Source organism: Meleagris gallopavo, chromosome Z (assembly GCF_000146605.3).
Source record: "Meleagris gallopavo isolate NT-WF06-2002-E0010 breed Aviagen turkey brand Nicholas breeding stock chromosome Z, Turkey_5.1, whole genome shotgun sequence".
NCBI classification, from domain to species: domain Eukaryota; kingdom Metazoa; phylum Chordata; class Aves; order Galliformes; family Phasianidae; genus Meleagris; species Meleagris gallopavo.
This window is the reverse complement of record NC_015041.2, coordinates 1855266-1874531: the sequence shown is the minus strand read 5'-3', so window position 1 is coordinate 1874531 and position 19266 is coordinate 1855266. Positions and strand designations below refer to the sequence as shown.

Genomic DNA, 19266 nt, shown 5'->3' with positions numbered 1-19266 from the left:
CATGAATAGTCACTGAGAAAGGGTGGTAAATGTTGAGCAGGATTCTGTTTTTGGTCATGGTGGGTAATCTGGAATAGTGCACCAGTGTCAGAAGGATGACACTGCATTGCCCTTGTGCACAGAATCACAGAATCACAGAATCACCAAGGTTAGAAAAGACCTTCAAGATCATCCGGTCCAACCATCCCTATCAGCAATAGGTTCTCACTAAACCATAGAAGATCAACGCGTAGAAAGAACTCTCCAACAAGACACTTTGCAGCTAGATATGAGCAGAACAGAGTAAACTTGATAATAGACAGTACAGGTATGAAATATTCTGTTTTTCATGGTTTATTGGTCTGCCAAATCTTTCTGAGGTCCATCAGTTCTATGTTTGGCAAGGATCGACTCTGTTGTACAAGCTGCCTCTGTTATGCCAACTGTATGATTAGATGGCAGCTAATAAGCACAGATTTGCTGAAATATTCTCTGTTTGGTAGCTTTGCTATCAAAATCCTCATCAGCAGTTGGATTAGCTGTAGCAAATGAGCAGCTACAACACAAGATAGTGGATTATGTAAATGGTGGGAGTTATTTAATCCTGTGGTCTGAGTCAAATCTTGATAGTGTTTTCTCTATGGAGGTAAATACATCATTGAACCAGTGGATACAAGAGAAAAATACTAAAAAATAGTTAAGTGTATGGACTGGTGCCTAAAACAAGTGCCTAACTGTCCATACCACAGTTCCCAACTCCCTGTCCCCCCAAAAAAACCCAATTCCCCCCAAAAAACACCGTTAGACTTTTACTTTATGTTATATTGGCTATACGTGGACCATGTAATCCTTCCTACACAAACATCAGAAGCAAGGTTTGAGCTTTCTGGGCCACAGGGTATGACCAAGTCCTTTGATAGAGCTGTCCTGGCATGGAAGTAAAAAAATCAGGTCAAAGCTCTGATAGCATGACCCTATGTCCTCTGGGTAATGATGACTCCAGCATTAAAGATTCTACAGATGTTTTGGTAAAGCAGACTGAGATCTCCCAGAACATACCAAAAAGCCAAAAATCCTTGGTAAGCTGCCACCAAGCATCAAGAGAAGAGAGAAATGCAGAGGATGAGAGTCTAGTTTGTTTGTTTTTTATGTGCTTGAGAATTTGGCTAAGTAAACTGGGGGAAATGTCACTCAGCTCCATTGCCTTGTGTTGTCTTAAGCCAGTTTTGCCTGACACCATACGACAAAACACAGCCTGTCCTTTTTGGGTGAGCAGTGGGATTCACACTTTAGCCTGCTCTTGCACCTTTCCTTCAGGCCCTGGGAAGACTTAGTGTTAAATTGGTCACCCACAACTTGCTGTAGCTATTTTCCATTGGGAGGACCCACGGCCATTAGATGTTGTGCCATTCAGCATAAGCTGCTCTGCGAGCAAACACAAAAGGCACCTCTCCTTGGTTGCAGTGTTGCTCAGCTTGAGCAATATGCCAACGAAGTGGAGGCCTGAATTTCAGTATTCATCCTTTACCTGGGAACTGGATCCTCCCCTAGGGCAGCAAATAAAACCTACTGTGCTGGGGGCAACCAGACATCTCGTGAGCTTTGTTTTGTAGCTCTGTCCCTGAGGAATGCAGGGTGTGATTGCACCTCCTCCACTTTTAATTAATGAGATAGTTGAATAATGCAGTTATCCAACAACATGAGAAATTATTAACATAAGAAGCTCTGCTGCTGGTGACAGACACATTTGCTACCTGTTGCCTCTCTCAGAGGGGCACTGCGAAGGATTAGTTTGTATTTAAGAGATGTTGTGTACGATTACTTATGCATTGTTTTGCAAAACACTTCTTTCTGCTAGATCCTCTCATGGTTTCCTTTTACTGGCATCTGGCTTTCTTTGTACACCTTCTGCTCCCATAAGGATGTGAATAGAAAGTGCTTGGGGTTCCCTGAGCTCCTGTGCTGGATGGAAGGGAGATGGAAGCAGAAGGGTTTCAAACTGGGCAGGCACCATGTGCATGTCTGGGATGGCAGTCGTTGTCTGATGATACTGTTACTCCTTGAAATTTTGAGCCATTTCCAAAGATTGCAACAATTACGTGGTTTTTAGGAAGATGAAGTATCCAAATAAATGTATAAAAAGTCAGGTGTCCTGTCCTGGGGCTGATCCTCAGCAAGGAGGCATCTATCAAGGATAGCCTCTCTCAAGTCCCATTCTCCAGTGCTGAACTGCCTCTCTCCTTAGTTTAAGAGCCAAATTTTTGCCACAACGCCTGGCAGTGCTCTGGGAATGTGGGAACGAACGTTCTGGTTTGGGAGATCTTTTGGGAGATGAAAGCCAGAGCCAGATGTTTGCAAAAAGCCTCCAGTGTGGATATCTTTCACACCTCACTTCCCCTTCATCCCCACCAGTCTCATGGCTGATCTCACAGCAGCTCATGTTGTGCTTTCTACTGCCACCCTCCATCAGCTGGAAAGGGCCTCAGCAAAAAAGCACAACGACAACATGTCCCTCTCACATCTTGCAGTCAGGAGGAAATTATTATTTCTGTGCCTTTTTAGACAGGCAAAGAACTACCTTGAGTTGCATGGAAAGTCAGCAACCTTTGGAAACTTCTCTGAGCTGATAACAGGAACAAATTTTAGACAACACTTCTTTTTTCCTTCTCTGAAACATTGAGACTTTTGTTCCTCTTCTCTTTGAGACAGACAAACCAAAACAAGCTGAATCAGTCTCCAGCAGTACACACTTCACTTTGAAGCCAAAATCAGCTTTGAACCCAATCCCATGTTTTGATTCCAATGTGTTTCGGAGGAAAAAAGTCAAAATCAACATTTGTTTTCTGTGTAATCAGCGTTAGCTGACCTGTTCTTTCTCCCCTCTGCCTTTTGGAAGAGGAGACAAACATCTGTGTGCCCAATTCCAACTCCGGATGGGCAACCAGGTGCCCTGAACCTCACCGGCCCCGGTGACGGCCATGCTCTTCTTTTCCAGGTGCTCCATTTCAAAGGTCTCAGCATCCTCATGCTACCTCCTGCCGACATTTCCACCTGGGTCCCCAGCCTCAGCTCTCTGCCGACTTCACCTTGCCTCACACGATGCAGCCCCAGCCGGGGCTGACCCCACACATGACCCCCGCACACCAGCATAGCGGTCCCCTGCACCAATCCCTGGCCCCAGTACCAGCCCTGCCCTTCCAAGATGTGGCCGGACCATCCTTCCTACCTCAGGCGCTACACCAGCAATACCTCCTCCAGCAGCAACTCCTTGAGGCCCAGCACCGCCGGCTCATGCCCCATCCCAGGTAAGGGGTCTTATGTTTCCCAAATGTGGTCTACAGTGTATAAAGTCATAGGTTCACAGAACGCTTTGCGTTGCAATGGGCCTTAAAAGCATCTGGATCCAAGCTGCTGCCATGGGCAGGGACACCACCAACTGCCAAGGGTCCCATCCAACCTGGCCTTGAGCACCCAGGGGATGGAGCATCCACATCTCAGTGATGCTGGGAAGCTGTCAGTGTCACTTCAGCAGAGCTCTGGCAGAACTTCCTAATAACATTGGGATCTTTTCATAAGATCACCCACGTTCTCTCAAAACACCAGGAAGCTGCATGCCAGGTTGCACGACTGGGTGAACTTTTCCCACAGGGATCCGTGCTGTGCTCACCTAACATATCCAAACGTCACCTGGTGTCATCTCTCAGTCAATCACACTGGTCATCAATCCGTGATCAGTCATCACATCATCATCAGTCACAGTGGAAACACCTTGATGTTGCTGTGAAGCTATCCTGCATCTCAGAGAGAGCAACAGACTGCATGAGTGAGCCATTTTCTCATAGCTGATGCTTCAAAACCACATGAGACATGGCATTCACTTATTCCAGTGGGTTTTCACTTGAAGAGCTCACTCCTCTGGATCCAGGCTCTTTGAAGAGAGGCAATGCAGGGAGGGAATGACGACACTGATTTGGAGTACTTTCAGTCAAGAAAAGCAGCCTAGATTCATATTGGTCTGATGACTTCAGGGAGGATTACTGTAGCTCAGGAGAGGTGGGAAGGGATGCCTGGCCTTATCCTGATATTGTTTCTTGAGAGAGAGGCTCAGATAACACGTAGGAGAGGAGTGCTTTTTTTGGAAATATATGGAAGCTATTTATGGATTGTACCCATAGACCAAGAAAGAGGGGATGAGTCTTCGCAATGACACCTCATTTGGAAAGAATGCTACAGACAAGAAGGTCTTTCTTTCCTTTTCTGTCTGCAAATTGTGGATTCTTCTCACCCTGCTTTTATTTTGCATAAGCTGGATTTTAGGTGGATTTAATGATTAGTTAATAATTAGGTAGCAAATATGTGCAAGGCTGAGGCACTGATGATACAAGCATTTATCTCTTAGTCATAAGCTCAGTTCAAATAAAACCACAGAGCACAGCTCCATGTAGAAGTTGCTTTGATGCCTACTGGCAGCGTTATCTCAGCCAGTGGGCTGTCAGAGAGAAGGGAGTGTGACACAAGGAGGGCAGCAGCCTCTCACCCAGCCTCGCAGCCTCATTCTGAAAGCATCCATCATATCAGGAGGGCCTCAGAAACCATTCAGACATGGGATGTGAGGTCCTATGAATGGGATTCTAGATGGTGCCTTCAAAGGTGGGAAAAGACTGAAGTCCCTAAAAAGATGTCAATGTATTTCCACTCCAAACTCAGCAGAGCTGGAGCAGGAGGAGTTGGTACAAGCCTGGCATATCCATCATCCATGGAAATATTAGTGGGAGAAAATTCTGTCCTGCAGTTTCTTCTGACTGATTCTGTTATGAATGAGGTTCCCCAAGACTTTATGGACTGTGCAGGGAGATGAGACAACCTGCAGCTTCTTTATGATGATGGATAATGCTTGCACCAGGAAGACGTTTTATCTTGTAACTATTGTTTATGGGGCTGACAGCAGGGAAAAGAAAATAGTGCCACTATCACAGAATGGCTAAGGAAGAGGTTTAGTTTCCTCTTTTTCCTCTCACGTTGCAGCTCCTGTAAACATATGGATGCTGCAAGGGGAAAGAGTGGAGGTCTGCATCATGTCCATGATGACAAATGCTGTGCTTCTGCACTCCTCTTCCCATCATTTGTACCTCCACTTAGACTTCTTTCTCTCAGTCGCATGCTCGCAAGCCCAAAGTTTTGGATTTTCCCACCATTTATCAATGTTGGCTTAGCTCAGCAGTGCCCACTATCACTGACTCACTTCTGGTTTCCTCCCCAGGCGGGCTCAGGAGCGCATGTCCATTCAGCCTCACCGTCTGCACCCCAGCTTTGACTTCAGCCACCAACTGCAAACCCCACAGCCCATGGCACCCCAGCCCAGGTACTTGGCCGAAGGTACAGACTGGTAAGTCATCCTCATTTCCTCAGTGTGTTGAATGAGGTGCTCGGAAGGCCCTAAGGAGAATGGATGGGTTAGCAAATGCCTTCGTGGCTCAGTGCTTCCATGACAGCTGATGGTTCAGTTCAACAAATACAAATAGTGGAGAGTCTGTGATGGGGAAATTCATCCCTGGGAGGGCCATGAGTACACGCTAAAGGCTCGGTCTGTGGTTGGTAACACTGATGTTGATTACATCTCTCCACCCATACTTGCATAACACACCTATGCATTAATTTCCCCAGGACCTGCTCCTGGTGCAAGGCACAGCCTGCAGGGAAGCACAACTCAGGGGCAGCTTCCCACAGACCAGCACCTCTGTCTGAATGAGGTCTTCTGTTGTCCACCAGGAACTCAAAATGTGATCCTGTGATTCAGCCACAGTTTTTCCATGGTTGAAATTAGAGATCGTGGTGCTGCTCCACCCCCTAGGATGGGGTGCATGGATAAACAGCTGCTAATGATTCTCCCATCTTAATGTCTGATACTCAGGAAAAGCCTAGGAAACGATTGATAGCTCTGTTTTCAGAGCAAGTTTTGAGCATTAGCATACTTAGTAAGACACAGGGCCCTACTTGGAAGAAGAGGAAAATAGAAACATGCTTCTGAATAGCTGCTTGTTAGCTGAGCAAAGTCCATTCTCTGCACTGAATGCAGAAAATAGCATGTGAACATGTAATTAGAGACAATCATAATGTAAAAAGCACAAGGAGACCAAAATAAAATGGCACAGGAAATCTTAATTACGGCATTTTCTAACATCTGAGCACTTAGCTTTGCAAACGGAGAGTTCTTTTAACACCGGAATTTTTCCCTTTCCAGAATAATAATATATGACCTAAAACATGGCGAGATCCCTTTGTCATTTTCTTCTCAGGTGTTCCCATTGCTGGCACCACGATGCAACAAATTTGGCCGATGGGACATTGTTCAGATAAGGTTGCAAAGCAGTTCACATTTCATCTGAATACAGCCATTTTTTTCTTTCTTTCTTCTGCTTCTCTTTCTGTGCATACTGCTTAATTATCATCATTAGGAGGATCTGATAAACCGTCATTTAATCATCCCTTCCTCCTCCCTCCTCCCCTCCTGTGTTGTTCCATAGCTTTATAAACTAAGGAGTGAGGATGACAGAAATCATACACTGTGTGTATATATTTGGGTGACTCGCTTCCCCTCGGGGCACATGTACAATTTTGCCCAGTGACAGATACAAAAACTTTCATCTAATGTGTTACCACCACATGAGCAGAGACAGTTCTTGCTTGGAGGCAGGGGGTGGTAGGCACTGCCACGGGAAACAGGGATGGAAGTTGGAGCTGTCGGTGATTTGTCATCTCAGACAGCCAACCCTAGATTAAAACCTTCTGGAGAAGAAGAAATAAACTCCCATTTCATTCCTTCAGTTGTTTTCTGATACGCGTCTAGTGACGACCTTCAACCTGTTGCCTTTATCCTTTGGTTTTTGGTTGTTGGCAGCCCATATGCTACAGGCATCTCAGCTATTTAACCTCATTTCAGAGCATCCAGGTGCGGTACATGTAGCACAGGCTGGAAGGTGATGATTGGTTTTGGTTTTCTTCAGCTAATGTGCTCTGCTTATTCATTTTCAAACGCCAGCATTATGCTTTGGCCCACAGCATCACGCAGGGACATTTATTTGTGGTTTTAAGGACCCACTCCACAACAGAAGTATTGTGATTGCAATTACTCATGCAAGTTAATTAACACCCATTCATCTCTCAGAGACCCCTTCAGTCCCTGATCTCACCCTGTTGGTTATCACATCTACTTTGTAGGCAAGGAATATGGGCAGGCAGAGAGGAGATAGCCTCATGCCAGCACCAGGGATGAACTCACTGTCTCCTCATTTCTAATAGAACATTCCAATCTTCAACAGTCTTAAGTAATGGGATAAATCTCCAAAAATGCAGTGAAGGGGCTGGAAAATACCCATCCTTGTGGATTCCCACCCCAGTTTTGTTCCTGACAGTCTCCTGCTGTGATTTATCCTCTGCTAAGTTTTGCCAGCACACAGCCAGCAAAGAAAAACCCTTTTTACTCTATCTTGGTGACTTATTACAGGGTACCAGTACCCTAAAGTTGTTATCTGGTACACAGTCCGTGTTGGATTTCTGCACTTACTGTCCCCCTCATGACCATTAACTGGTGCTGGGCATCAACAGCTGCTCCAAGACACAACTGGGCTGATCTTAGTAAGCCATGGATCTTGCTAATCTCCTCCATGGAGAGGAGAAGTTCAGGCTGAAATGAGAAGCCCTCGTGCCCTAATTAGCTTTGCCTTGGCAAACATGAAGACAATGGTTATCAGAGTGCCAGCTTTTGTAGTTATGATAAAGTAAATGACATACAAAGCACTTGTTTGCTGAGAGATTCTTTGACTGGAGAGACAAGGGACCAGCTAATTGGCTGATAGATGGAGATGCTGCGTTAGGTATCCTCTCATCACATCCACGCAGAGCTGGAATGGAGTTTGAGGTTCAGCTCTGCTTTCTGGATTGAGCAGTGCTGCAGTGTTTGCTGGGATCTTGGTTATTTGAAATCCCAGGATGGAGCTGGAATGATTTCTGGAAGGATCAAGTGCCTGAACTCACAAAGATAAAACCCATCCACGTTGTGTGTGGTTGAGTGGGACTTCCAGGGATGTCCTGTTGCATCAGTGGCGGTGTGATGCTGCTTCCTAGAGATGCATCATCCAGATATTTCCCAAAACCTAATTTTTTTTTAATTTTTTTTTTTTCCCCCCCACAAAGAAAAGGTCTGAGGATCCAAGAGGCCAAGTGTGGTGCAGTCCCCCTTGTTCCTCACAAAACTGTATCATGACCTGTGCTGGGACACTTTCAGGGAGATCATCAGCATGGACGATGCTTAGCTATGTCCTAACAGTACCCACCATTCCTCTATTTCTGCAAAATATTCTGGGCAAAGTGTAATCGTCTGCAGTGCTGGTGACACAGAGAAGACCTGGTTGGCCAGGTTGAGCTACTCATCCTGGGGACTGATGAAGCCACCAAAATTGTCACGTTGCATCCTATAGCCCCTGTCCCCAGCTACCCCCAATGCTAAGTGGCATAAAATCAACCCCTCGCTCCATCTTTTGTGCGGGAGGGGAAGAGAGGTGAGCCCTTTTGTTGGGCTCTGTACCATGAAAGAAGACAGTCAGAACCGTATCTTCATCCTTGCACCCACAGGGACCTCAGTGTCGATGCAGGACTGACTCACGCCCAGTTCCAGGTCCGCCCGGTCCCTCAGCCCTATCAGCATTACTTAGCTACACCTCGGATTCATCACTTCCCCAGAAGCACATCCTCAACACAGATGGTAAGTGAAACACTTTCGCTGAGAAATGTTTTATGCATTGTCTGCCAGAAGGCAGTCAAAATAAAGGCTGCTATCTTTCTATCACCTGTCTCCTGCGAATCCCACTTATCTCCGGCCGTGGGAGGGAGTGTCTGAAAGGATAATGTTGCATCATTGCACTCTGGATTAGAGACAGGAAAGAAAAGCTCAGCTGCTCTGGAAAGAGTCAGTCCGTTGCCTGTAGAGCACTCACAGTCTGATCTACATAAGCCTTGGCAGGATGTGAGACTTAGCAGTTATTGGTAATAACATTATTATGGTATACCGGAGTAAAGCATGGGTTCCCAGGGCTCCCTGCAGCCAGAAGGATTGGTGGTAGGTGGCACCTTCCTTCCCATGCTCACCAACCTTCATCAGTTTGTCATCAACATCAGCCTTGATGTCACACGTTGAGTTTTTCGTGATTTGTTGCACCAGTGGAGGTGGGATAAACATGAAGGGTCACTTCCATGTCCTTCTCCTAGCAGGGAGTTGCATTTGGAGCTGAGCCACCCTGCTAATCCTTAAAGCAGCCTTATAAAGCTCACAGATGTTCTTTCCCATCCTGCCATGGTCAGAACCTGACACCTGTACATATGACAAGGCTTTCAGTATTGGAGCCTGGATGAAGAAAATTGCACCGATTTAAAAATAAAAATTAAATTAAATCTTTTTTCAAGCCAATCCACGTTGAGAGATTGGAACTTCAGTGTTACAGATGCAGTGGGAATTATTGTAGCAAAGAGTTAATTCAGAAGACATGCCTACCGGTTGTTGTCATTTACATGATATCTATTTAATTTTGTTGTTGTTGTTATTATTCTGTTCAATTTTGCTTATTAAAAGATTCCCATTGGGGAAGGTGCTGGCCTACTCTTTCATTTTCAATTTTTTAAGCACTAAATTTAAATCAGGGAACATGAGGGATTTCTTTGTGCTAGCACAGGTGGCTTTATTTTTCTCCCTTGCTTCTTGCAGGTTGTTCATGAAATCAGAAATTACCCTTATCCTCAGCTTCAGTTACTTGCTCTTCAGGGACTGAACCCAAGCAGGCACACATCAGCTGTGCGGGAGAGCTATGAAGTATGTATCTTGGGGACAGGAATAATTACATTTTTAAACCCTGGGAATCCATACACGCACTGTTGTAAACTCATCAGACCCTGCCTTCTGGCATGGGAGTCACAGATGAGAATGGGACTGAACCTGCAGCAATTAATAATAACCTAGAAGCCAAAGCTGTTGAGTGGATTTGGTGAAAGATGGTCTACCCATCCTGGTAGCTTGGTGCTTGGGTTTGGCTCCCAAGTCTGGCAACAAAGTGCTCCAGTTCTTGTTTTATTGACTGATTGATTGATCGATTATTGAGTTTTCCAAACCGACAAATGAGCTTCACCCTGATTCTTAACTATTGGACATCCAGCTTTCAGCTCTGTGCCTTGATTCCTCAGTGAATGGCCCAAGAGCCAAAACTCAGATCTATCACCAAATTATAACTGATTTGGGTTCAATGGACATTTTCACCAAGGGCAGGGCAGGAGGGAGCCTTGCTCCTTGGCAGTGGGGTGGTGGAACCTTGCGTTCTTCCACTGATGCTTTTTGCCATCTGTTTTTCTGTACTTCAGGAGCTGCTGCAGCTGGAGGACAGGCTGGGCAGTGTGAGCAGGGGGGCTGTCCAGAACACCATTGAGAGATTCACCTTCCCCCACAAGTACAAGAAGGTGAGAGTCCTGAAATCACAACACGGCCACCAGCCCCTCCTGGTTGGCCAAGTGTTGCGTGTGTGGAGTGCTCAGAAGATAGGACTTTGGTGGGTTGCAATCCTCAGCATTGACAAACCAACACCACCAGCTAAAATATACCCCAAAGTACTTTTTGGTTCTTTAATAACCTGTGGGATTCCCAGGTTGATGCAGTGCAGTAGCTCAGCTGGCTGATTCTTGCTTCTAGGCTAGGAAATTACAAGTCAAATCTTCAAAAGGTTCTCAACCTTCTCCCACCCAGTGGGAAAGGAAGTGTCTACAGCAAGAAGGCTTCATGCATGCTAACACACCCTTTTCTGCAAGAAGGTGGCACTGACAGGGCATTTTTTCTCCCTTTGCTTTGCAAAGGACATCTGTGCTGGAGCTGATCTTCTGTCTGTAAGGATGTGCGTGCCAAATTTTTGGGCTGTACTAAATATAAAATGATAATACTGCTCACTTGGGTAGAAATTTCATTTTTGTCATTCCCAGCTGAACAGGAACAAGGAGCTATATTGCACTGTCCACGCTGGAAACGAGTCAGCTCTTTGCTGCACTTATCTGTGGCCACATCTCCAGTGGATCCAGAAAAATTCTATTAGTCGGAATGGATATGTTGGAGAAAAAGGAAAGAAAGTGCAAGCTCTGCTCCATGGCTGTGCCAATAGGTCACAGTGGATGCTCTTACTGGCAGAGGTGACTCTATATATTTTTGGAGTCTTCAAGAGAAGACCCCATCAAGGAATACTATCAGGCCATCCTTTCCCCAAGGAGAACAGAGGAGGTAGCAACTATTTTGCTTTCTCTGGCTCTCCTAAGCTCTTATTTTTGCCTTGTTGAAGCTTCACAGGCTTAGCAGAGTGTTAGAAAATTGAGTCATAACCAAGTTATGTCTTTGTTCTTGCTGCAGAGAAGACCACAGGAGGGTAAAGCTGAGCAAGAGGATGGAGAGGAGTCAGACACTGATGAGAAGTGCACAATCTGTCTGTCCATGCTTGAAGATGGAGAAGATGTCAGGTATGACCCTTTCCTACTGCGTGGCTGTCTCTCAGTGACATCTCAGTTGTGTTTGTTCAATAACACCACTGTGCTTTCATGAGACTGTCTCTGTTCTTGTCCTGACAAACTCACTTGGGTTGTTTCAGGGCTTAGGAAGGAAAACTCTTAGTTGGATATTGGTAGGGGCCATAGTTAGGTAGAGCTCTGAGCAATAGGACCTCATAGGTGTGGATCACCTGCTCCAAAGCCATACTGTTGTTCAGATGTCAGAGAAGTGTGGGTGGCAAGGCTCAGGAAGCCATCTGGGGTTCTTGGTCATCAATGTGTGGCCTTTGCAGATGACCAGTGCATGATAAAAGATAACATGGATGTCAAGTCCAGGGGAAATGGTCCTGTGGCCAGGAGAGAGCTATTTTCTTGCAGAATAAGTGAGGTTACTCAAGCTTCAGGGGTTACTCAAGTTTCAGGGGGCCATTCTGAGCAACAGCAAAACCCCTGGTAGCTCTCAGAGAGATCCCCAGACTCTTGGCTGTGCTGAAGCTCTGCTTGTGACAGAGGATGGGGCCAAGAAATTGCAGGAGGCTGAGCTACCATAGGTGAAAGAACTGTGAGTTGGCACTACTTGGTCCTTCTCCTCACACATTAGCCAGTCGTCATGAAAAGCTCTGATTCTCTTGCTGTGGATCCTTGTGATTTGGGATCCCTCTGGCTCATGAGAACCACCAAAGAGATGACAAAGGTGACACGGGTGAAAAGCAAGCTCATTTCCTGAAGCACTCCAGTCACTCAAGTAGGAGTAGTGGAACACACTGAAGTCACAACCATCAAAAACCCAAGTGCATAGCTTAATACTCCTGAGATGTCAAAAGTAGCAGCCAGGGTAATTGGTGATTGCAGTTGGTCACTGCAGCTTGGGTCAGGTGGGCATGGGGTTTTCTAGATTTATATCCAAGGACAATAATCTCTGACCTACTGCTGATGTTGCTGGTGGAGGCTGTAGGGCCTGGGAAGCACAAGTGTCACTACTTTGCTGCATTCCCCAGTCCTGGATGCTGTTTTCTGGATTTCCTGGGCTTTTTCCATCCACACTGTGCCTAATGGATCGAAGAATAAAATTACAAAATCATAGAATCACTCAGGCTGCAAAAGACCACTAGTCATCCAGTGCAACCCCAGTGCCCTGACTATGTGCACTAAACTATGTCCCCAAGTCTCCATGGTTCTTGGATGCCTCCAGGAACGGGGACACCCCCACCTTCCTGGGAAGCCTATGCCACTGCATCACCACTCCTTCTGAAAAAACGTTTTTCCTAATTGGGGATGCAGAAGGAAACCAATGAGCTCGTAAACTATAAAACCAAAGGGTTTTCTGCAATTTTAAAAAGTTGATGGTGCTTCTCTTCCCACAGGAGATTACCCTGCATGCATCTCTTCCACCAAGTATGCGTGGACCAGTGGCTGGCCACCAGCAAGAAGTGCCCAATCTGCAGGGTGGACATTGAAACACAGCTCGGCTCGGACAGCTGAAAGAACTGGCTGGACACACCATTTTCCTTATCAGGTCGTATGGCCATAAACCCTTGCAGCAAAATTTTTTGCCTTCTGAGCCATTTGATTGAGAGGAAAAGTCTGCAGGCACGTTAGAGAGGGAGAGGAGGAGGTGTCAGTACAATATCTAGCGGTAGGAGATATTGCACATGCGCAGGATACGGGCCTGGTGAAAGGGAGCTGGCATTCCCGGAGCTCAGAGACCCCATGCTACAGAAGATTTAGTGTTGAACATGAAGGAACTAGTTGTGATAGTCTGGCCTGTCAATCCTGCATTTCATGAGGATTGTATATATACCTCTCGAATACGTAGAAACATGTTATAGGGGTCCTTTAGCTATTTCTATGGATGGCAGCTGGAGCATGTTAGCTTAAGAAATGTTGTGTTTGATGCCCTACTCATCTTGTGGTGGACATGTTGCTGTTACCTAATTTGCACCAAATATTTTTTCATAGATTCCTTATGTTGGTGCCTGATTAATACATTGCGAAAGGGGAATGCAGAAGTCAAGCTTTCCCACCCTTGGGGGGAAGAGGCGAAAAAGCAAAATCCTGTTTACAATCAGAAGGGTTGCGCTCTTTTCTTCAGCCATGCGTACTTCCTTTCCTTGCCTTTACAGTGTTGTAAATTTAGAGATGCTTAAAATACATTAGCAACAACAACATAAAGAAACGACAGACAAATTGAAAATGAAATGAATGAAGCAATAAGAAGATGCTTCATTCCTGCCGTTCTGCTGCTGCTGAATGCTTTCTGTAGGGGTGCAGTGTTGAGGTGGATGCTGTTTCTTTGCTCTTTGTGTAGCTCAGCATGCTGAAATCCACGCTAGGCTGTGGGCTATCTCCATGATCTCTGTTATCCATTGTAAATGATCTTTGTGATATGGTAAGCTGGAGGCTGGTTGGCTTCGGAGCACCATGGCTCAAGTCTCCCCAGGGTTGGACATCTCCTGTGATTTAGGGTATAGCTTCTCAGAAACATTGCAACAGGACAAAGGGAAATGGTTTCAAACTAAAAGAGGGGAGATTAAACTGGATATAAGGAGGAAGTCCTTTACAATAAGGGCAGTGAGGCCCTGGCACAGGCTACCCAGAGTCGTGGTGGTATCCCATCCGTGCAGACAGCCAAGGTCAGGCTGGATGGGCTCTGAACACTGCTGGAGCTGTGGGTGTCCCTGTGCACTGCATGGAGTGGGACCTGATGGCCTTTAAGGGTCCCTTCCCAGAGAGGTGTGGATGCCCTGGTCCTAGAGATGTTTAAGGCCAAGTTGGATGCGGCCCTGGGCAATCTGATCTAGTAGTTGATCTAGCAGCTGATTACCTGTGGCAGAGGGGTTGGAACTTGGTGATCCTTGAGATCCCTTTCAACCCAAGGCATACTATGGCTTTATGATTCTATGATTCATTCTGTGATTCTACAATTTTGGAGACACTGCTCACTCTGTGGCTGGGCAGGGCAGAGCAGCAGCCAAACTGCCCCACTTCCATTCCCCATCCCAACCTATAGGAGATGGGAGAAAGGGAGTGGGGGACTGCTGTATCGCATGCAGACGCCGTGCTTCACCTCCCTGGTGAGAAAACACAGCGTAGGGAGAATAAGCAGATGTACAGCACAGGTGGAAGCCTTCTTTCCTTTCTTTTCATTTTTTTTTTCCCCTTAATCCACACAAGCTTTTAGTCTGCAGGGCTGAATCTCCCCGAGCAGCTCTGGCAATGGGATGGGAGGAAGCTTTTTGCTCATGAGGAACTGCCGATGCATTGGTTGTTTGGATGCAGTAAGGGAATGCTGGATCTGGAGAGTTTGCTGCTTTCTGGAGGGCTCGGTTTAGCCCTGCGTTGGAGCACTGTTAGATATTTCACTCCATATTAAAATGGAACTTAATTTATCAATGTTCATTAAAATAATGCATACAATTGGAAGCATTCCTCAGAGGAACGGGACATTTCCATCCCCCAAAACAAAGACATGAGCCACAGAGACCCAAAGGATAGCCCTCCAGAGAACCAGCACTCACAACCGTTGTTTTTTTAAAGAAAATTACTTTTTTTTTTTTTTCACATTGAGATAGCAAATGAGGTATGCTAAGGAGCCAGGGGGATGAATTGGAAACTTTATATATTCAAAAACCAGATATACAGAGCTGAGCACTCCTCTATGTGCTCATAGAAATGACCCTAAATTGCCATCTGGGAGATGGTGGGATTCCTGTGAGTTCTAAGTGGAAAGTGCCCTCCTCCGATGTTTCCTATTCTAATTTTTAAAACATAAAAAGAAGAGAAGGAAGTGACATGGGGATCAAGGAGCCTTTCTTCCTCCTCTTTCTGTGCCTGTAGGAAGGAGGAAGCAAAGGGAGGAAGCAAAGGGAGGGTCATGGTGACGTATATTTGCCATAGGGACATATATTTGCCACCAGGCATGAGCACGGGGCACCAGTGTGAGGAGGGATTTGGGCTCCCTGGGGCAAGGAATGACCCATGGGTACCATGGAGACACCCAAGGTCAGACTGGACAGGGCTCGAGCACCTGGTTGACTTGTGGGTGTCCCTGTTCATTGCAGGACCAGGTGGCTTTGAAGGGTCCCTTCCAACTCAACCCACTCCGTGGTTCAGTGATACACATGGGGCTTGCTCCAGCAGCAGCAGATTGGAGCAGCATTAAAAATAACACTGATACTACTAATAATAACAGGAAAAGCAAGATGTCGTTCCTGAGAGACACTGTAAGCTGTCCTGGTGCACCTAGGTGTGAGCTGGGGGCAAAGCAGGGGAGGAGCAGGGCCATAGGCCCCTGGCTGGGCAGGGAGGAAAGGAGGACCGCTTTCAAACTGCGTGTTTTCTTAAAGCCTATGCGAAAGTATTACTATTTGCCTAATGAACAAGCACAGTTTTTAGATGAAAAACCACGAAAAAGAAAAAAAAGAAACACACACACACACACACACACGCAAGGAAACAACAACAAACAAACAAACAAGAAAAGCAAAAAAAACAAAAAATTGGTGAAGAAAAGCACCAAAACTCCCATGGTCCGGTGTGAGTGACTGATCCCGCGGTGCGTGAGGACTTGCAGGTTCCTGTGTGGGTTGGAATCCTGTGTACGCAACAGTAGGAGGAGCTGGAATAGAAACACACACTCCAGGAACAAAAACATTGATAGTTTACAGGGTTTTGTGAGTTTAAATGCCTTATATTTAACAATCATAATTTATGACTAACTTGTAGATATTGTGGGTTCTTATTTAATTATTTTTATAGTTGGTTTTTTTTGCATTTTTAATTATAATTTATTTATTTAGAAATTAATACTAATTTTTTTTATTACTCCTATTACCTCATTTTTGCATTGTTTCTGGGAATGGAATGCTTTGCATGCGTCGGTACTTTAAAAAGAAATTCAACATGGGATGTCGGGGATAATGCTTATCTTGTCGAAAACAAAAGAAAAAAAAGAAAAAAAATCAGGGTGTGTGATTACAAACTGTATTACTGTGGTGCTGTTACCTTGGATACATTCCATAAAAATGCAAACCTTTGATTCTGTATGCTGTGACATAGTGGAAAACTGCAATATAGTGACTGTGTTTAGCACATGTATATGAATATTATTTGCACTCATAATCAAACTCTGGTGATCCTTTCACTCACGTCCTTGTGCATTGAAGGGGATTAATGGCGTTCTCCAAAACCAAAATGTTTCAGTTGGTTCCTGCCCTGTCCCAGCGCCACTGGTGACACTCCCGCTCTTGCTGCATGCTTCTTGTAATAATGAATGCAAGGCTGTGCTAGGGGCAACGCATGCCTTCAGTGCATGACTCTGCAAATTGCTTCATACAATGAGGTAGGGAGCCCCGGTGCTGCAGTTCTGTTTAATTTTCAGTGCTTGTTCTGGCTATGTGCACCCTATCAAACCGTCTCCATGAGCACCCAGCTGGGTGCTCCAGAGGAGAATGCAGGAGGGAATCGATGAGCTCACAGACTACAAATCCAAGGGTTTTTCTGCAGTTTATAGAAGCTGAGCCTCCCATCTTTTTTGACGTGGAGGTCCTGCTCCTCATGGTGCAGTACCATCGGGATGGTGGGACTTCAGCTCCTTCACTGCTTCCAGATATGGCTAGAAGGATAGGGCAGAGAGGGATGGGACGGTTGTGGGGACGATCTGGGATCCATTTGTAACACGGGGCCACAAACACTGGCTATAATCCAGCTGTCAAGCACGCCTAGACCAGAAGCCCACCAAAACGACCTTGAAAGCCTTTCAATCAGTTTTTCTCCCTCAGTCGGGGCAGAAAAACCTCAACTTGAGGCTTGTTAATCCACTGTAGAGCTGGGGCTACACCAGAACCCTCCTGTGACCTCATTGGGTCACCCCAAAGGGGACCAGCTCCCAGCTGATGTCCCATTCCTGTGTTGGTCCATATCTCCGCCCCCACTGCAGGTGTCCAAATGTCCACATTCCCATCTGCATCCATGACCACGATACTGCTAACACACTGCCCCTTCCCCAGAGGTGCCCAAATACCCAGTGCTTGCGCCATGCAGGAAGGTTAAAGCACCCTTGACATTACTTTAAGCTTTAAGCCATAACTGCTCTGGGTCCATGCAGATGCTCAGCCACGCTGAAACGGAGTTTGATGCATCTCCACCCCAAAAGGCTTTGGATGCAATTCTCTTTTGGGGCTGGAAGGCACAACGTAACCGTACCTTCATGCCTCCTCTTTTCCCTTCAGGGTGCTGCTCTGCTTTGTTGCCTTTGCCTTTGCCTTACCCCAAGTTTCAGGCTCATGTTTTCCCTTTGCTGCTCCTCCCTTGGAGCCTGGAGCCATGGTTTTGGGCGGTGTGGGGATGGGGGTTGGTTGTCAACCCCGCAAAGACACCGAGAAAGGGACGCATAAAGCACGGGGCGAGCAAACAAAAATCCTCTCCTTTAATGGCCCGAGCCAGTGAAAGGATCACCCACATTTTTGTACTCCTACTGCTGTTCTGTTGTGCTGTGCAACATTTTGCTACATAGACTATTTTATAGAAGAAAGCTAGAAAAATATTTATTATTAATATTAAAGCAATAGTGCATTGAAGAAGTGAAAAGACATTAGAAATTGTGTAAATGCTTAGATTCACTTTTGGTGGATTTTTTGTACTTTATTTATAACTAATAAAATGAACTGCATTGCTAACTATAAATCTGTGCTGTACAAAACGAGCTGGAAAGGCTTTTGTGTGGTCTTTATTTACCATCCTGACCCTGACTCCATTCCATCATGTAAAATCCCCTCCAGGTTGATACCTGCAGCCTCTTTAGGACGAATCCTTTAGCAAGTGCATGGTGGTAGAGCTTTTTTTCTGCCTCTTCCAACCCTGAATCAGTAGGAAAAGAGAAATCTACTGGAAAATGGAATTTAAAAAAGTACTTTTATATTAATGCAGGGAGAGCTGCAGGCATTTTCCATCCTTTTGTCACCCTTGGAGAACCAAAGCAACACCTAACTTTGCGCCCTGTGCAGACCCTTTGTGATTGGGCTGAGCACATCCTGGGGAGAAGTGCTGCTGATAATAGAAATGTGGGAATCTGCTGGAACCCCCAGCAACTTGCAAGGCTGTGTAAGGGACACACCATATTCAGGCAAAATGCCTTTACCGGAAGCTGTTACAAACCCTATCAGAAAACATGGAAAGCACACTTGCTCACTGAGATCTTGCCGATGTCCTTCCAAAGGGTTACAGCTCTGAGAGTTGCTTGAGATTGCAATCTGTTTTGCTTCAAAGCTGCTGCAGCAGATCACAAGTATGCCTCTGTGATCTGATAACGGCCCCACCGGGCACTGCAGAGAGGAGGGAGGGAGCTGCACCCTTTAAGGGACAACAGCACCAACCATGGTGTGACACTGCTATTCACTGTGAACATTCACTCTCCCTTTAGCACCTCTTATTTGTCTTTTTTTTATGGGATACAAGCCTTTGGCTGGCCCATGGGTTGCAGCCCAGAGCTGTACAACACTATGATTAAATCTTTCTCCTTCTCCTTCTTTCTCCTTCTTTCTCTTCTTCTTCCTTCTTCTCCTTTCCCTTATTTGACTTCTTCCTCTTCTCCTCCTTCTTTCTCTGCCTTTCTATTTCTTTCTCCGTCTTCCTCTTTCTTCCTCCTTCTTCTGCCTTCTTCTTCTTCTCCTCCTTCTCCCCTTCCTTTTCCCCCTTCTTTCTCCTCCTCCTCCTCCTCCTTCT

The 19266-nt window shown here is 45.8% G+C and overlaps 2 protein-coding genes across 2 annotated transcripts in view; one reads left to right on the top strand and one right to left on the bottom strand.

Moving 5' to 3' along the window:
- Positions 1-1790: 1790 nt before the first annotated feature.
- RNF165 (ring finger protein 165) lies at positions 1791-18247 on the top strand. Its single transcript, XM_019610296.2, has 7 exons — positions 1791-3284; positions 5240-5365; positions 8611-8740; positions 9737-9841; positions 10384-10479; positions 11411-11517; positions 12909-18247. Exons 1-7 carry the CDS (start codon positions 3079-3081, stop codon positions 13024-13026), a joined length of 888 nt encoding a protein of 295 aa, XP_019465841.1. The 5' UTR covers positions 1791-3078; the 3' UTR covers positions 13027-18247.
- Positions 18248-18678: 431 nt separating this feature from the next.
- Positions 18679-19266, bottom strand: part of LOXHD1 (lipoxygenase homology domains 1) — a 126944-nt gene continuing 126356 nt past the window's right edge. Inside the window, exon 43 of the mRNA XM_031557217.1 lies at positions 18679-18700. Coding sequence (XP_031413077.1) covers positions 18679-18700 — 22 coding nt within the window. The remainder of the gene's footprint in view (positions 18701-19266) is intronic.